Source organism: Cebus imitator, unplaced genomic scaffold, assembly GCF_001604975.1.
Source record: "Cebus imitator isolate Cc_AM_T3 unplaced genomic scaffold, Cebus_imitator-1.0 Scaffold165, whole genome shotgun sequence".
NCBI lineage: Eukaryota > Metazoa > Chordata > Mammalia > Primates > Cebidae > Cebus > Cebus imitator.
In genome coordinates, this window is record NW_016107480.1 from 2,960,328 (window position 1) to 2,981,062 (window position 20,735).

Sequence of the window (20,735 nt, forward strand, 5' to 3'; positions counted from 1 at the left end):
ATCCAAGACAGCCGAATAGGAACAGCGCTGGAGTGCAGTTCCCAGCGGGAATGCAGAGGGTGAGTGATCACCACATTGCAAATGAGCTTTTACTGCCCAAAGACCAGGAGATTCCCGGGAGGAAAAGCACCATGAGTCTCCAGCACAGCTGTTTCAGCCAGCGCAGTGGGTCTCCGCACAAAAACTTACACAAATCTTGATGGCCATTTCAAATGACACCTGAAATGCCTGGGAGACAGAGTTGCCCATTCAACTGAAAAAAAGGGGGCTGAAACAGGAAGCCAGGTGATCTGGCTCAGCGGGTCCCAACCCCACAAAGACCAGCAATCTGAAAGGCTCTGGACTGAGAGTTTCACAGCAAGCATAGCTGGATCCAGGATGGTCCAGCTCTGTGGGGGGAAGAGCATCCGCCATTACCGAGGCAGTCCGCCATTACTGAGGCAATTTGCCATTACAGAGGCAGTCTGCCATTACAGAGACAGGTGGCCATTAGTGAGGCAGACTGCTATTGCCAAGACAGTTCTAACTATACCACCATGAACAAAACCGCAAGGAAGTTCACACAGGAGCTAGGCAGAACCCAGAGCAGCTCAGCAACACTTCTTCTAGCAGACTGTGAGTAGGCTAACTCCTTGCTGGGCAGGGTATCTCTGAAAAAAGGCAGCAGCACATCAGGAACTTATAAATAAAGCCCCACCTTCCCAGGACAGACCACCTGGGAAAAGAAGCCAGTTACGAGTTCTGCTGTAGCAGACTTAAATGTATCTTCCCAGCAGCACTGAACGGAACAACGGAGCACACAGCTCAGCACTTGAGCTCCTATAAGAGACAGACTGTCTCCTCAAGCAGCTCCCCGACCACTGTATATCCAAAGAGACACCTCATAAAGGAGAGCTCAGGCTGACATCTAGTGGGTATCCTTCTGGGACGAAGATAACAGAAGAAGAAACTGGCAGTAACCCTTACTGTTCTGCAGCTGCTGCAGGTGATCCCCAGGCAAGAGGGGTCTGGGGTGGACCTATAGCAGTTCTACACCACAGAGGCCTGACTGTCAGAAGCAAAACTAAAAAACAGAAATAACTTCATCATCAACAAAAAGGACGTCCATTCAGAGACCCCATCCGAAAGTCACCAACTACAAAGACCACAGGGAGATAAATCTACAAAGATGGGAAGAAACCAGCGCAAAAAGGAGGAAAACACCCAAAACCAGAACGCCTCTCCTCCTCCTAGGGATCACAACTCCACACCAGCAAGGGAACAAGGCTGGATGGAGAATGAGTCTGATGAATTGACAGAAACAGGTTTCAGAAAGTGGGTAGTAAGAAACTTCTCTGAGCTAAAAGAACACGTTTTAACCCAATGCAAAGAAACTAAGAACCTTGAAAAAAAGTTTGATGGAATGCTAATGAGAATAAACAGCTTAGAAAAGAATATAAATTACTTGATGGAGCTGAAAAACACAACACGAGAACTTTGTGAAGCATGCACAAGTTTCAATAGCCAAATAGACCAAGCAGAATAAAGGATATCAGAGACTGAAGATCAACTCAATTAAATAAAAAAAGAAGATAACATTAGAGAAAAAAGAGCGAAAAGAAATGAACAAAGCCTCCAAGAAATATGGGATTATGTAAAAAGACCTAATCTACATTTGAAAGGTGTACCTGAATGTGACTGAGAGAATGAATCCAAGCCGGAAAACACTCTTCAGGCTATTATCCAGGAGAACTTCCACAACCTAGCTAGACAGGCCAATATTCAAGTCAAGGAAATACAGAGAACACCACAAAGATATCCTCAAGAAGAGCAATCCAAGGCACATAATCGTCAGATTCACCAGAGTTGAAATGAAGGAAAATGCTAAGGGCAACCAGAGAGAAAGGTCGGGTTACCCACAAAAGGAAGCTCATCAGATTCACAGCCGATCTCTCAGCAGAAATTCTACAAGCCAGAAGAGAGTGGGGGCCAACATTCAACATCCTTAAAGCAAAGAACTTCCAACCTAGAATTTCACATCCAGCCAAACTAAGCTTCATAAGCTAAGGAGAAATAAAATCCTTTATGGGCAAGCAATTGCTGAGATTTCATCACCAGCAGGCCTGCATTACAAAAGCTCCTGAAAGAAGCACTAAACATAGAAAGGAACAACCAGTACCAGCCACTCCAAAAATGTACCAAATGGTAAACCGCATGGACGCAATGAAGAAACTGCATCAACTAACAGGCAAAACAACCAGCTAGCATCAAAATGGCAGAATCAAATTCACACATAACAATAGTAACCTTAAATTTAAATGGGCTAAATGCCCCAAACAAAAGACATAGACTGACAACTTGGATAAAAAGTCAAAACCCATTTGGTATGCTGTATCCATAAACCCATCTCATGTGCAATGACACACATATGCTCAAAATAAAGGGATGGAGGAAGATTTACCAAGCAAATGGAGAACAAAAAAAACAGGAGTTGCAATCCTAGTCTCTTACAAAATAGACTTTAAACCAACAAACATCAAAAGAGACAAAAAAGGGCACTACATAATGGTAAAAGTATCAATGCAACAAGAAGAGCTAATGATCCTAAATATACACGCACCCAATACAGGGGCATTCAGACACATAAAGCAAGTTCTTAACAAACTACAAAGAGACTTAGACTCCCACACAATAATAGTGGGAAACTTTAACATTCCATTGTCAATATTACACAGATCAACCAGACAGAAAATTAACAAGGATATCCAGGACTTCAACTCATATGTGGACCATGCAAACCTAATAGACATCTACAGAACTCTTCACCCCAAATCCACAGAATATACATTCTTCTCAACACCACATCACACCTATCTAAAATTGACCACATAATTGGAAGTAAATCACTCCTCAGCAAATGCAAAAGAATGGAAATCATAACAGTCTCTCAGACCACAGTGCAATCAAATTAGAACTCAGGATTAAGAAACTAACTCAGAACCACACAATTTCATTGAAACTGAACAACCCGCTTTTGAATGTTGTCTGGATAAACAATGAAATGAAGGAAGGAATAAAGATGTTCTTCAAAACCAACAAGAACGAAGACACAATGTACCAGAATTTCTGGGACACATTTAAAGCAGTGTCTACAGGAAAATTTATGGCAATAAATGCCCACATGAGATACAAGTAAAGATCTAAAATCAACACCCTATTATCAAACTTGAAAAAGCTAGAGGAGCAAGATAAAAAAAACTCAAAACTTCGCAGAAGACAAGAAATAACTAAGATCAGAGCAGAACTGAAGGAGATAGAGACACAAAAAAACTCTTCAAAAAATTAATAAATCCAGGAGTTGGGTTTTTGAAAAGATGAAAAAAATAGATAGACCACTAGCCAGATTAATAAAAAAGAAAAGAGAGAAGAATCAAATAGATAACAATAAAAAAATGATAAAGATGATATCACCACAGATTCCACAGAAATACAAACGGCCATCAGAGATCACTACAAACAATTCTATATACACAAACCAGTAAACCAAGAAGAAATGGATAAATTCCTGGACACTTGTACCCTCCCAAGCCTAAACCAGGAAGAGGTCGAAACCCTGAATAGACCAATAACAAGGAATGAAGTTGAGGTAGCAATTCATAGCCTACCAACCAAAAAAAGCCCAGGTCCCAATGGCTTCACAGCTGAATTCTACCAGACATACAAAGAGGACTGGTACCGCTCCTTCTAAAACTATTCCTAACAATCCAAAAAGGGAGAATCCTTTCCAAATCATTTCATGAGACCAACATAGTCCTGATACCAAAACCTGGCAGAGACTCAACAGGAAAAGAAAACTCCAGGCCAATATCCATGATGAACATAGATGCAAACATCTTCAATAAAATACTGGCAAGCCGACTGCAAGAGCACATCAAAAAGCTTATATCCATCATGATCAAGGAGGCTTCATCCCAGGGATGCAAGGCTAGTTCAACATACGCACATCTACAAGTAATTCACTACAGAAACACAACCAAAGACAGAAACAAAGTGATTATCTCAATAGATGCAGAGAAGATCTTTGACAACAATCAACAGCCTTTTATGCTAAAAACTCTTAATAAACTAAGTATCGACGGAACATATCTCAAAATAATAAAAGCTGTTTACGACAGACCCACAGCAAATATCATACTGAATGGGCAAAAACTGGAAGCATTCCCTTTGAAATCTGGCACTAAACAAGGATGCCCTCTCTCACCACTCCTATTCAATATAGTATTGGAAGTTCTAGCCAGAGCAATCAGGCAAGAAAAAGAAATAAAGGGTATTCAGTTAGGAAAGGAGGCAGTCAAATTGTCTCTATTTGCAGACGATATGATTGTATATTTAGAAGACCCCATCGTCTCAGCCCAAAATCTCCTGAAACTGATAAGCAACTTCAGCAAAGTCTCAGTATATAAAATCAATGTGCAGAAATCACAAGCATTCCTATACACCAATAACGGACTTAAAGAGAGCCAAATCAAGAATCAACTGCCATTCACAATTGCTACAAAGAGAATAAAATACTTAGGAATACAACTAACAAAGGATGTAAAGGATCTCTTCAAAGAGAACTACAAACCACTGCTTAAGGAAATAGGAGAGGACACAAACAGATGCAGACACATTCGATGCTCATGGTTAGGAAGAATCAATATTGTGAAAATGGCCATACTGCTGAAAGTAATTTACAGATTCAATGTTATCCCCTTCAAGCTACCTATGATCCTCTTCACAGTACTGGAAAAAACCACCTTTAACTTCATATGGAACCAAAAAAGGGCCCCCATAGCCAAGTCAATTCTAAGCAAAAAGAACAAAGCGGGAGGCATCACACTACTTGACTTCAACCTATACTACAAGGCTACAGTAATCAAAACAGCATGGTGCTGGTACCAAAACAGAGATATAGACCAATGGAACAGAACAGAGGTCTCACATGCAACGCCACAAATCTACAACCATCTGATCTTTGACAAACCTGACAAGAACAAGCAATGGGGAATGGATTCCCTGTTTAATAAATGGTGTTGGGAAAACTGGCTAGCCATGTGCAGAAAGAAGAAACTGGACCCCTTCCTGACACCTTACACTAAAATTAACTCCAGATGGATTAAAGACTTAAACAAAAGACCTAACACCATAAAAACTCTAGAAGAAAACCTAGGCAAAACCATTCAGGACACAATAGGCACGGGCAAGGACTTCATGACCAAAACACCAAAAGCATTGGCAACAAAAGCCAAAATAGACCTAATTAAACTCCAGAGCTTCTGTACAGCAAAAGAAACAATCATTAACATGAACTGGCAACCAACAAAATGGGAAAAAAGTTTTGCAATCTACCCATCTGACAAAGGCCTAATATCCAGAATCTACAAAGAACTAAAACAGATTTACAACCAACAAACAAACAAACCCATTCAAAAGTTGTTGAAGGATATGAACAGACACTACAAAAGAAGACATATATGAGGCCAACAAACATCTGAAAAAATGCTCATCATCACCGGTCATTAGAGAAATGCAAATCAAAACCACATTGAGATACCATCTCACGACAGTTAGAACAGTGACCATTAAAAAATCTGGAGACAACAGATGCTGGAGAGGATGTGGAGAAATTGAAACACTTTTACACTGTTGGTAGGAGTGCAAATTAGTTTAACCATTGTGGAAGACAGTGTAGCGATTCCTTAAGGACCTAGAAATAGAAATTCCATTTGACCCAGCAATCCCATTACTGGGTATATATACAAAGGATTATAAATTGTTCTGTTATAAAGACACATGCACACGTATGTTTACTGAAGCACTATTTACAATAGCAAAGATCTGTAACCAACCCAAATGCCCATCAATGACAGACTGGAGAGGGAAACTGTGGCACATATATACCATGGAATACTATGCAGTCATAAAAAACAACGAGTTCGTGTCCTTTGAAGGGAGTGGATGAATCTGTAAACCATCATTCTCAGCAAACTGACACAAGAACAGAAAATCAAACACCACATGTTCTCACTCATAGGCAGGTGCTGAACAATGAGAACACATGGATACAGGGAGGGAAACGTCATGCACTGGGGTCTGGTGGGGGGAACTAGGGGGAGGGACAGAGGGGCTAGGGAGTTAGGGAGGGCTAACATGGGGACAAATGCCAGATACAGGTGACAGTGATGGAAGCAGCAAACCACCTTACCATGTATGTACCTATGCAACAATGCTGCATGTTCTGCACATGTACCCCAGAACCTAAAGTGCAATTATATATATATATATATATATATATATATATATATATATATGTGTGTGTGTGTGTGTGTGTGTGTGTAGTGCAATTATATATATATCTATATATAAAAATATATAAAGATGTGAAGCAGCTGGGACTTGTGACAGAAATGCAAAACAGAATAGCCACTTTGGAAAACACTGGCAGTTTCTTAAAAGGCAAAAGAGATGCCTACCATATGACCTGGCAATCTAAGGTATTTGTTTACCCTAGAAAAATGAAAATATGTATCTATACAAAGACCTGTGCATGAATGTTTACAGAATCTTTATTCATAATAGCCTTTAGCTGAAAACAACACACATATTCACCAACTGGTGAACAGATGAACTGTGGTCCACCCACACAGTGAAATAATTCTAGGCACTAAAAAGTAACAACTACTGATAAATGAATCAACATGGATGAATACTGAAGGCATTGCACTAAGTAAAAGAAAAAAGACACAAGTAATATATTCATTTATATGACATTCTCAAAAAGACAAAACTATAGAAACAGAGATGGCATCAATGGTTGCCAGGGGCTAGAGGCATGGGAAGAGTCAGCATGGTTGAATATGAGAGGGCACAAGGTCACTTTTTAGCACAATGGAAATTATGTGGTAACTGTCCAAATTCATCGGAAGTGAATTTACCTCTCTATTAACTATACCTCAATACACGTGACCTAAAAATAAGAAAAAAGACTGGTATCATGAACATACAAGAAAATAATGAACAGATAATGAACAAAGGGCATGCAGAGACAACCAGTACCTTATACTGCTTCTCCCCCTTCACTGTTGATGTTATCTTCCCCCGCCACCCCAACACAGTGTGTCCCCCGTCCCGTGGTTCACTGAGTGCAAGCCCCTTCCTTCTTTCTCATCACTCATCTGCACTGCTCCACATGACACTTCTTAGCACTCCCCCTCCACTCAGTCCTTGATGTTCATTTTCCCCTCCAGGGATCTTACACACAGGTGCCTACCCTTACGCTGCTGTCTCTGACTGAAAGGCCTTTTTCCTTTCTCCACCCATGAAAACCACTCCTCAACATCAGAGGCCCCTGAAAGCATGGCTGCATCCTCTGTGTGCCCACAGCCCTTCTCCCCACACAGATCCATCGCAAGGATTTGCACCTCCCATCTCATTTCACAGTCTTTAGGGAGAATATATATTGTATTCAGCTCAGAATCTCCAGCAAATGGTTTAGTTTCAGGCACACAGTTGTGCTCAATGTTGATTCTACTACTAAAAAAATTAATTTTAAAAAAAAACGGCGAATACAGAGCACCATGTGCCAGGTTCCATACTAAGCACAATTACATGTATTAACTGATTTAACCCTTAAAAAACTCAGAGAAAGGTTCTATTATTATCACCATTTAACAGTTGAAGCAGCTGAGGTACAGAAACGTTATATAACTTGTACAAGGTCACACAGCTTATGGCTAGACGCGGTGGCTCATGCTTATAATTCCAGCACTTTAGGAGACCAGGGCAGGTGGATCACCTGAGGTCAGGAATTCCAGACCAGCCTGACCGATATGGAGAAACCCCGTCACTACTAAAAATACAAAATTAGCTAGGCATGGTGGCACATGCCTGTAATCCCAGCTACTCAGGAGGCTGAGGCATGAGAATCACTTGAACCTGGGAGGCAGAGGTTTCGATGAGCCAAGATCGTGCCACTGTGCTCCAGCCTGGGCAACAAGAGTGAAACAGGAAGGAGAGAGGGAAGGAGGGAGGGAGGGAGGGGTAAAAAGAAATAGCTCAGCAGGGATATAAACCCATGCAATCTAGTTCCTGAATCCATGATCTTAATCACCATGATATATCACATTTTAATCATTAAATATGTGAAACATGCAATGAATACAGGTGAGATTAGAAGATGCCACAAAAAAGTAAAACCAACAGGTCAAGGAAGTGAAAAACATAAATGGGTATTTAAACGTATATGTCATTCTATCACAATACTGCCTTTTACACAATGAAAGGTCAAAAAATGGAACATGGCAAGAAATTTTTGAAGTAGGGACGGACAGGAGGACGAAGGTCCTCAAGCGTTGCCCTTAAGACTGATCCCACTGTTACTGTGACACTGCTGCACTTTTTGAATTTGTTTACCTTTTGCAACATGGTATATCATAGAAATATTCTCAAATTTAGCCTTTCTAATGCAGCTTTAACTGTACACATAATTTTCAGAATTAAAGTACTCATACTTGAAATACTCAAAAGTCAATCATGTTTCACTTTTCAAGATTAGAGCAGCCTGCCTGAAAAGATGTTTAAACCACTGCAAATCAACCTAGTCCCTGAGATAAGTGGACAGCTGTGTGAAAACACATTTCCGTTCAGCTCTCCAAAGATGTTCACCTGCCTGCAGGGCTCACAACTAGCACAGGAGGAAGCCTTGTCATTTACAAATTTTCAGTAACAAATTGTATATTCCGTTGTGAATTGCATGTTTTTAACATTTTACAACCTGTGTATTAATTTGCAGTTTATTTAGAATTTCTAGAGCTATAGTAAGTTACAATGATCAGTCCAATTAATTAATACCATGCCCAGCTTCAAATGTGGTCCTTCTTAGCACAGAAAAACTATACAAAGCATACAATTTCATAAACACACTTCCTAGGAAGAGAGTGAAAGCCAAACTCCTAATGAATGCTATTCCTGTTAACGATGGATACTACAATAACTGATAAATAACACTACCTTAGGAGGAAGAACTCAGCAAATAAATTTTGTTCCACTCATCTCTCCCTAACACAGCTCATAACCAGTAACACAAAGGGTATTTCCATCTGAGCCTTCAAGAGAAATTCCCAACTAATTCATCTCACTGTGGTCTAGGGACCCATCCAGCCAGATTCTCTATGAAGCTGGAGAAGTTCTGGACTCAAACCAGATGTCTCTCTCTAAGAACCAGAACGTCAGCTCAATGAGGACAGGCATCTAGGACGAGTTCATATACTGATGCATTACCAACACCTACACAGCACAGAGCTTGCAGCAGTACACTGAGTACAGAGCAGGCCCTCAGTAAGTACTTGCTGAACCAAAGAAATAATGATATGGCAGGTCTAGGATTTGAAATCAGGTTTTCTGGTGCCTGAAGTCTACTATTCTTTTTTGCTGCAAAAGTTAAGAGAACATCCTATTTTCTGGTTAACTAATATAAAAGAAACTTTCTACCAATAAATTAGCCTTAAAAAAACCCAGAAGCATTCATACAGGTATATCCATAAGATATAAAACTATCTACAGCTAACATAAATGACATCAACAAATAGCAATAATAAAAATGGCATTGTATGAAAACTCTAAGGCAGATGATTAATCATAACTATTTGTTAATAGAGAAAGGAAATTTTTCAGTGTAAGGTAAAATGTTTCAACATCCTGAAGAAAGACAAAAAGATCTTGATTCTACACTGGTTCCTGATAAATAGACGTCATCTAGATATAAAATTTAAACTTCGTGCTAAGAAAAAGGGTTTGGTGGCTGGGCATGAGGGCTCACGCCTATAATGCCAGCACTTTGGGAGGCCAAGGTGGGTGGATTACAAGGTCAGGAGTTTGAGACCGGCCTGGCCAATATGGTGAAACTCCATGTCTACTGAAAAGACCAAAAATTTAGCCAGGCATGGTGGTGGGCATCTGTAGTCCCAGATCGTCCTAGGGAGCCTGAGGCAGGAGAATCACTTGAACCCAGGAGGTGGAGGTTGCAGTGAACCGAGATCATGCTACTGCACTCCAGCCTGGGCGACAGAGGGAGACTCGGTCTCAAAAAAAAAAAAAACAGAAAAAAGAAAAAGGTTTTGGCTAAAACTTTTTATTCAAGACATTTATGTTTTCAAATCTGTTCTTTCTCCTCTTCCACTGTGAATAAATTAGACAGGTTTGCGTACAGATTTTTGCTCCAAGATGGGAGAAGTACAGAGGTTACAGACACCGAAGCCAGCGCATCTGGACCCAGAGGATGACAGGCTTTATTTCTGGTTTGGATGTTCTGTTATTTTCTTTCCACACACCATCACACAAATATTAATCACAACTGGGTGATTTCAGGAGACAGTGGGACAGCTGATAATCAAAGGCCCAGAGGTCAAATAATTGCTAAATAAGGCAGTTCTCACCACACTGCCTTACTCTTATTACTAAAATAAATGGCCCATTCCTACAGGCTGATATGGATGGAAACTAGCATGTTATGATAGTAGTAATTTCTCTCTTTACCTGTTAATATCTTCTTACATGCCTATTCTATGAGAACTTTCAAACAGTACAATAGAAGTCCTTTAGCTCAGATGTGCAATAAATAGCTTGCTCACTCTATGATCCCCACCTCATGGAAGCTTGTGATTTTAATCGCCTGGTCAATGGAATCAATAAATTCTCCCTGTACTATGAGTTGATAGATAAAGCCTGGCAAAAGTAAAAGCAAAGAATGTAGTTACAGCCATTCTTCCTTCCATGTCTGTTAACATGCTCCCATCATAGAAATTTTGTGAAGGAATAACATTCTTTACTCAATCTTGTAATACAATTCTAAACTTCATGCTAAAAATAGTTTCCCAAGTCACTAAATTTAAACATCTATTCTTTTTGCACTTCAGAATTGTTTTCTCTTTGTATAAAATATGATTCATTTCTCTTTTTTTTTCATTGTAACTCACTATATTTCAGAAGGTTTCTAGTTATACAGCAATTCTACGGAACACTTCTATTTAAAAATATGTCTCTCTAAAGATAAAATTATAGATAATTTTTGTTTCCTAATTTGTAATTTGTTTTCAAAATGTTCAATTATGTGGACATAATTTTCATATATGAAAAGGTCAGTGATGATAAATAAAATGTCACATACCTGCCACAGAAAAAAAAAATGTTCTACAAAATGATATTAACAAATAATAATCTTATACTTTAATAATATTTAATGCTGGCAAATATACAATTAAATTACATCTCTGAAATGTTAATGATACTGTAATCCCACTTTCAGAAACTTTTCATAATATACTAATTTTAAATTAAAAATAAAAGACCAGTGAAGCATTAATGTATTATGTATATTTCCTAAAAACTTGAAAATTCTTATATCCAATAATTAAGGAATTGTTAGGTATATTATGGTATATCCTTCAATCAGACACTAATGCCAGACTTAAAAATGGTTAAAAAGCTCATGGAATAACATACAAAAATGAGAATACAAAATAGTTTTGAGATTACAATTAAGTAAAAGATGCCAAGGTTAAGTCTGAAGGAGATAAGCAAAATTATAACTGCATTATGGTGACAGAAATTTAGATTTTATGTCTATTCACTTTTCAAAATGTGTTCTTATTTCTCCAATTATAAATGAACAAAATAAAGTAAACCTAAAGACTAGTAGTGGTAACAAAATAAGACTATGTGAAAGAACAAAACCACAAAAGAAACTCTCAACAGAGTAAATACCCAACCTACAGAATGGCAGAAAATGTTTGCAAACCATGCATCTGACAAAGGTCTAATATTCAGCATCCATAAGGAACGTAAACAAATTTACAAGAGAAAAACAAACAGCCCTATTAAAAAGTGGGCAAAGGACATGAACAGGCACTTTTCAAAAGAAGACATATATGCAGCTAACAAGCATATACAAAAAGCTCAATGTCACTGATCATTAGAGAAATGAAAATCAAAACCACAGTGAGATACTTACTACATCATGCCAATCAGAATGGCTATTATCAGAGTGTCAAAAAAAAAAAAAAAATAACATATGTTGGCAAGACTGGAGAAAAGGGAACACTTAAACACTGTTGGTGGGAGTATAAATTAGTTCAACCATTGTGGAAAGCAGTGTGGCGATTCCTCAGAGAGCTATAAGCAAAACTACCATTTGACCTAGCAATCTCATTACTGGGTATATACCCAGTAGAATATAAATCATTCTACCATAAAAACACCACATACATGTTTACAAAAGCAAAGACATGAAATCAACCTACAATGACATATTCAATAAAGCAAATGTGGTGTAGATACACCATGGAATCCTGTGCAGCCATAAAAAAAAAGAGAGCATGTCTTTTGAAGGAATATGGATGGAGCTGGAGGTCATCATCCTTAGCAAACTAATGCAGGAGCAGAAAACCAAATACCATACGCTCTCACTTTTACATGGGAGCTATATGATGAGAACACATGGATACATCGGGGTAACACCACACACTGGGGCCTTCTGGAGGGTAGTATGCAGGAAGAGGGAGAGGATGAGGAAAAATAACTGAATACTAGGCTTAGTACCTGGATGATGAAATAACCTGTATAACAAACAGACACGTGTTTAACCTATTAACAAACCTGCACGTGTACCCCTGAACTTAAAATAGAAGTTTTAAAAAGAAGAATGTTAATGGTAATAAACATGTTAATGGGAATATGTAACAGAACAAAAAATGGTGCTGGATTAAATAGAAAAAAATGTTTATTTGTCCATGTCACAGCTTTGTGTTGGCTCAATTTTCAGGACCAACACCAAGCTGTGACACTGGCAAATAAACTCACATGAATAGCACAGTATAACCCTTAAGCCGTATCTGGAGAATCTCCTGTACATCCTAACATACACTTTCCCTGCACACAGTGGAGTTCAAAAAAATGTTGCCATAATGTATGCACAGAAGAGGCTTTTGCGATACTAAAGAAATTCTGCTATTCTGGTAACTTCATTGTTTGAGATGAAATCTAAGGTGAACTCTAAGCTTTTTCCACATTCCATCTCTAAAAAAGACTTCCAACTAGTTTTCTATTTCCCTATGATAGCAGGATTATGTTTATAGAGAAAGTCGGTCTTACAAGAAAAGATAATTTCGGAGTCCCATATTGATTTCATTCCTTAAACCAAGAGAAATCAAAATGTAAACAGACAAATGGTAAAAACAAACTAAAGTTACCAAACATTCAGGTTCTGTTTGTTTAAAGTGAGAATGTTTGTTCAAAGATTATTAAATTTGCTAGTGGGTAAGGACTTCACAGCAGAAAACAAGTTCATTACACTGAGAATATGATACAAGCATCTGTCAGTAGTATATCAAATAAGGAAAAATGTATTATAAAGTTCAAAGCAGATGCCAAATAATCATGTCAACTTCTTCTATGAGCATATAACGTTTTTACATTTATTTAAATTAATGTAAGCTTTTTAAACAAACAACATCGCTGAGCTTATCACCTACAGCTTCAGTAGAATGTTGGGAAGGAAGCAGCACCATCATTTGATCAATGAATATTGGCTGAATATCAGCTACTTCAGGGCAAAGAGTAATTGGCTATAAAGAAGGAGAGAGAGAATAGACAGTAATCTCCTTACTTCACAGAGCTGACATGCCCAAAAAGAAAAAAGGATGCCAACAAAATAAAATACAATGGGAAGATTTTTTTCAGGCAATCACTTACTGAGTGCCTACTATGTGCCAGGTGTCACAGGAAAGGCTAGAGAAACATGGTGAGAGTTTTCTTAAGAAGACTGAATAACTATTCTCATGAGGCTAACAATTTAAATACACAGGCGGGCTGTATTCACATAATCATGTAACAGGTAACTGCATAGTAAGCAAAGAGAAACTAGAGAAAAGAATTAGGGAGGACGACACAGAGTGGGCAGAGACGGCTTTACAGAATGTTGTCATGCTGGAGCTGAGACGTGTGGGGGTGGGCATAAGGGAGGTGGGGCCTTTGAAAAAAGGCAGCGATATACTAGGGGGTGAAAAGCATGTAGCTGAGAGAGGTGGAAAAATTGTAATCACTTGGAAAGTGATGGGAATAGACAGCCAAAGACCAGGTTATTAAGGGATGTAAATTCCAAACTATGGCTTTTTCTTGTGTTGCTGTTTCCTAATGAGAGTAACTAACGCACGTTTTTATGCTATGCTGAAAAAGTTACACAGAAATGACAGTTTCAGGGACAATAAGGAAAATACGTTTAGGACAGCCGTAAGTGTAACATAGCTTATAAATAACCTACAAATAGAAAATAAAATGTGAGGCTATTGCAGGTTTTAACAATGTCAGATTTTCTTTTTTTGCACCAGGTACAGGCTTACCCCAATGATACTCAGTCCTTTAAGGTAGTGCTGGCGAGGCTGGGCTTGAGGAACACATCCAGCCAGTACTATTTTCTTGTTCTCCTCTTGAGCTTTTCTAAAAGATTGAAGAGAAGACAGTGTGAATTCCTTTGCTCACGGGTATCCTCTTGGAAACTCTTGTTCGTACATATTAGTTGTCCAATTAAGGATAGGCCTATCTCAAATGAAACAGGATTTTCTTAAAACTGGTTAAATAAAACATAATAAAAGTTTTGTACAATATGTCTATTTATCACAGCATTAAAGAACACAATAGCAATCCAATCTGACAATGCCTTTCATTACTGTCTCATTACAAAACAAAACAAAAAAAAATCCATTATTTTTTACTTTATTCCTAAGGACATGAATCACTCTTGAAAACTGCATTTTCCAGATAGGCAAGCTAAGTCTTCAAGTAGGTTACTTATTTTAAATGTTAATGACAATATGCCAAAAACTTTATTAATAGATTATTTCCTAGTCTTTTGACCAACATAAAAGTAAAATATGCCTTTAAAAAACTGAAACAGAGAAGAGTAAATAAAAGGTGCAATACCCTATGTCCCAGTAATTCAGATGTCTCCTCAGAGATGTCTCCTCAGAGACGTCTCCTCAGTACTGCTCCCCAGAGACATGCTATAGTTGATTGCATATGTTTACTTCCAGACACCAGACTAACCCTCACATATGCAAGCATATATGGGAAAACAAGTTTGTGCTTTGTACATACAAATAGATATGAATGTTTGAGAAAGTACTTCTGGATTACAGAAACACAGATGTGAAATCCACACGCGCTTGTGTAATTATTTCCCTACCATAAATTCTAAGTAACTGGGTGCAGAGGTTCACACCTGTAAGCCCAACACTGGGAGGCCAAGGTGAGAGGATCACTTGAGCCCAGGAGTTTGAAACCAGCCTGAACAACATTGCAAGCCCCTGTCTCTACCAAAAATAAACAACTTAGCTAGGCATGGTGGCACACGTCTTCAGTCCCAGCTATGGTGGAGGCTGAGGGGGGAGGAGCACTCAAGCCCAGGAGCTCAAGGTTGCAGTGAGCTATGATGGCACCACTGTACTCCAGCCTGGGTAACAGGGCAAGACAGAGTCTCCAAAAAGAAAAAAAAAATGTATAAAAGAGAAATGTTGGTTCAAAGGTATACATATGTGGCTATTTTTTAAGCATTTCTTTACTCAAGAGAATGCTGGCAATATATTTTGATGTGACATTATCATTCAGGTATGTGTTGATATAGTAAACATTTATTTTGTGCTACAAGTCAGTAGTGAAGAAAGCAGAACTTTTATCTTTTCCTACAAACTATTCAAATCCTTTGCCCATCTTAAAATTAAACTTTCAAGTCTTCAGTTCTTCTGCATGAGTATGGGTTTTGGAGTATGTTTCGATGCTTGTTGACTTTTATCTTTGGACACTGCATATTATGTACCAAATTGGGTCCCTCCTTCCACCACTACAGGCAGCCTCTGGGTTCTGAGAAAGGCAAGGACAACAGCAGCCCAGTTTCTGTACATGTAACATTAAACTATAAGGGCTCTAAACCTAGCACACTTTTTTGTCTTTGTCAACTTTTTCAAGAGTACAAAATTCAGAACTAGATGCCAACAAAAAATTGGGCTCTTTGTGATAAATAGCCACATCAAAATTTTCTGGGAAGTACACAGAGAATGATTAAATAAATGAACAGACAGAGTACAAAATACTATTTTAACGGCACCTGTGTTTCATTTCAATAGCTTCTTAGAACACTTTGATAGAATTTTCCTTCTTGGAATCCCGAAAAAACTTAACAAAATAAAAACAAATCTGACTGTGGTAGATGGCATAGCACATCCAGCAGAATTACTGCCTGGCTCTGCCACCTGGTTTTACTTATCAGTACCAAGCACATCAATGCACATAAATACTTTTCTTGTATTAATTGTGGAAAACCTTATCAAATAAAAAAAAAATACCACTTTCATTAGCCATGTATACAAAGAAGTTAACATCAAGTTTCTTCAAGAACTTTCATTATAACACCTAGAATCGCTGCCAGACATCCAAGGTAGACCCTGAGATGACTAATAATTAAATCCAAATATAAAAAGCCTGCTTCCTATAATGCTATTCAATTACTTATTAAGCATATCTAAGACATTACGGTGAGTGTTTAAGAGAACACGGTAATAAAGAAGACAAGGGCCTCCTGGGCACGGTGGCTCACACCTGTAATCCTGGTACTTTGGGAGCCCAAGGTGGGTGGATCACCTGAGGTCAGGAGTTCAAGACCAGCCTGGCCATCATGGTGAAACCCCATCTTTAAAAAAAAAAAGAAGACGACAAGGGCTTTGCACTCAACAAGCTTATGCTTTATAATATTTGAGATGTAAAAGAACATAAAAAACACAGCATCCAGTAAGGTGCCCTTAGTGACAGAGAGATGGATAGCTAACACACCATGAAGGGAAAAAGAATATGCAGAAAACACAGGAAAAAGCTTCATGAAGAAATTTAGGAGGATTTTATTGGCAAGCCAGGAATAGGAAAAATGGAGATGATGGAGGCAGAGAAAGCTCAGGGCAGCTGTGAGAGCATGAACAAAGACAGGGAGGAGGAAAGCATTTCATTATATTATATTATATTAATATATATTAATTATATATATTATAATGAATATATATTCATTATATTAATAGAAAGAATTTCTGCATATGGGAGAATGAGAGGACTTATATTGTAGAAAGAACCTTAAGAGGCTAGAGAGTCTCTAATTTTGTGGGCAATATGAAAATCTCTTAAGTTTTGATGGCAGAGTGGAACTTTGAGAACATAACACTGGTGACATAGGATAAAAAGTCAATACATTTGACATTGACATTCCCCTTCTGTTTGCCCTAAATAGAAGGGGAAAAGAAGCCAGGAGGTAAGGAAATTAATTTAATACCCTAGGCAAAAGGATCAGAGAACCAGAAGATGTGCAGAAGATTTTTAAAAAGATGATGATGACTGAAAAAAAAAAAAAGGAGATTAGTTCTCTTGCTAGAATATACTTGAAAAATACCAAAGGAGGAATCCAAGGTAATGCCAAAGTTTTAGTCTAAAGTAGGGGCCAGCAAACTTTTCTATAAAGGGTCAGAAAGTAAACATTTTAAGCTTTGCTGGTCTATTGCAACTTCTTAACTCTGTGACATTAGTACAAAAGCAGCCACAGACAATACTTAACATGAATGGGTGTCTAATATTAATAAAACTTTACTTACAAAAACAGGCAGCAGGCCAGGTTTGGTCTGTGGGCCATAGTTTGCTAATCCATAGTTTAGGAAAACAGAGAGAGAGGGTGGGGGTGGGGGGGAACAGAGAAACAGCTGTGCCACTGGCTATCAGAACTGACTGAGTGCTGGGACAGAAGGTAACAAAAGTCACGCAGAACACACTGAATCTGAGGATCTAGCGATGCCTATCCAATCTCTGAAACGCAAGTTGGCTGGCTGAGAATAAATCCAAGGGTAGATTTTGGAAATGTCTTTCAAAGTAATAGCTGATGACAGCGGATGCAGCAGTGTCAAAGTGTGTGGAGAGAATTCAATCCAATACAAAATGTTACAGTTTTACAGACACGTATAAGCATTTCTATAGGATCAAAAATAATACTGTGGAAAACAAACAACAAATCATACTGTGACAATAAAAACTGTGGTTAGCACTTACATAGCACTTAATCAGGATAACAACCATTATATAATCAGTTACGCAGAATACCTGAAAACAGTACAGCCAACATATAGCAACTCAGGGACAATGTCCCGGTGACATGAAACAGGTGAGGGCTTCTTTTAATGGAATAAGTAAACCCAAAAATTAAAAGAAAAATTGAGGTGCATGATTAAAACTAATTCACACAATATGCCCACTGATATGGTCTGGCTGTGTCCCCGCCCAAATCTCATCTTGAACTGTACTTCCCATAATCTCCACATATTGTGGGAAGAACCCGGTGGGAGGTAACTGAATCACAGCGGTGGTTTCCCTCATGCTATTCTCATGATAGTAAGTTCTCCTGAGATCTGATGGTTTGTAAGAGGCTTCTCCACTCGCTCTGCTCTCATTCTATCTCCTGCTTCCCCGTGCCTTCTGCCATGGTTGTAAGTTTCCTAACTGAGTCAATTAAACCTCTTTTCTTTATAAATTACCCAGTCTCAGGTATGTCTTTATCAGCAGCGTGAGAATAAACTAATACACCCATGTAACAAACCTGCATATGTACCCACTGAATCTAAAATAAAAGTTGAAATTAATTTTTTCAAAAAAGAGAAAGCCGGGTGTCGTGACTCAGGCCTATAATCCCAGCACTTTGGGAGCCCAAGGCGGGTGGATTGCCTGAGGTCAGGAGCTCGAGACCAGTCTGGCCAACATGGTGAAACCCTATCTCTACTAAAAATACAAAAAAATTAGCCAGGTGGGGTGGCATGCGCCTGTAAACCCAGCTACTCGAGAGGCTGAGGCAGGAATATTGCTTGAACCACGGAGGTGAAGGTTGCAGTGAGCTGAGATCGTGCCGCTGCACTCCAGCCTGCACGACAGAGCAGAAAGAGAGAAAGAAGAAAAAGAGAAAGAAGAGGCCAGGTGCAGCAACTCGCCCCTTTAATCCCAACTCTTTGGGAGGCCTAGGCAGGTAGATAGCTTGAGCCTAGGAAGGAGTTTGAGACCAGCCTGGGCAATGATGTGAAATTATACTGGCTTTGGGGCAAAAATTATTTCCTTTTTCTTAAATTTGGCTTTAAAATTCTAAGGCAGACCAGAACTTTAAGCCAAAAATCATGGCCATCATGGAATATTAATGTCAAATGACCAAATAAAGTAACAAAGTTTTTGTTTGTTTGTTTTTTGTTTTTGAGACAGTCTCGCTCTGTCACCAGGCTGGAGTGCAGTGGCTCCATCTAAGCTCACTGCAACCTCCGCCTCCCAGGTTCAGGTGATTCTCCTGCCTCAGCCTCCCGAGGAGCTGGGACTACAGGTGCATGCCACTACACCCGGCTAATATTTTTATTTTTAGTAGAGACGCGGTTTCACCATGTTAGCCAGGATGGTCTCAATCTCCTCACCTCGTGATCCGCCAGCCTCGGTCTTCCGAAGGGCTGGGATTACAGGTGTGAGCCACTGTGCCCAACGTAAAGTAGCAAAGTTTTAATGCAAATTCAGAGTATTTTTGTTCTCAACAGTCCCTTCTTACAGCTTGTTCTTTTTATTTAGTTAGTTTTGTTCAGGTTAATAAATGCCTAAAAAAAATTTCCTTTAAAAATGTACCCAGCACAGACATATTTGTAAAAGCTTTTATCCCGCAAAATATGAATGGTGAAAAAAATAATACCTTAAGAAAATTTAAAATAGTATTAATTTCCACGTCTTCACTTCAGACAGCCTTCAAACACAAATATAAAAACAACATAAGTTAAATATAATGGTTCATATTTTCTTGAAACAGATTTCTAAATAAAGAGCTGTACCCTTGTCTATAGCATTCACTGGAGTAATAGAGAAAACATAAAGAAGACTTCCCTCTTGTCTTCCAAGAACCAAATGGAAGAAACAATTTGCACAATTTGTTTTTGAGTCTCACTCTGTCGCCCAGGCTGGAGTGCAGTGGCGTGATCTTGATTCACTGCAGCCTCCATCATCCAGGTTCAATGGCTCCTCCTACCTCAGCCTCCGGAGCAGCGAAGACTAGAGCCCTCGTCCACCCACAGTGCAGCCTGTTACTGTTTCCATCTGCTTCACAAGGGCAACAAGGGTCTGTGAAAGATCTGCTTGAAGGTTTTGTGGCTTTATTTTAAGGGGAAAAAAAAGAATACAGATACAGACTTCTGTGAAGAGGCTGAGGGTTTTTTAAAAGTTGGTTCATTATAGAAAGAGAAATTCAATGAGACATATAAAAAAGTTTCTAAGAGAAACTACAGGGGGAAATGATGGGGGAAAAGTAAGCGATGGAAAAAAGTCAAAGGTGCGACCTGCAGAAATTAGATAATGGTGACTGTGGTGCTTGTACACTGGGTAATGGATGAGAAATAGAGCAAAAACAAAGCAAGCACCAGAGGGGCTTAACTAGACTTATGGCTCCAAAGTGAACCAAGTGCTGACAACAGGAATGATTCCTTAGGCTTATAAGAAGATGCTTCTGAGCCGGGTGCAGTGGCTCACGCCTGTAATCCCAGCACTCTGGGAGGCAGAGGCAGGTGGATCACTTGAGGTCAGGAGTTTGAGACCAGCCCAATCAACATGACGAAACCCAGTCTCTAATA

At 39.0% G+C, this 20,735-nt stretch overlaps 1 protein-coding gene across 6 annotated transcripts in view; it reads right to left on the minus strand.

Moving 5' to 3' along the window:
• Positions 1-20,735, minus strand: part of CDKAL1 (CDK5 regulatory subunit associated protein 1 like 1) — a 717,953-nt gene that overhangs the window by 499,538 nt on the left and 197,680 nt on the right. For all 6 annotated transcript variants that reach the window (XM_017544096.2, XM_017544095.2, XM_037744111.1 and 3 more), the window contains one exon: positions 14,415-14,511. In XM_017544096.2, coding sequence (XP_017399585.1) covers positions 14,415-14,511 — 97 coding nt within the window. The remainder of the gene's footprint in view (positions 1-14,414; positions 14,512-20,735) is intronic.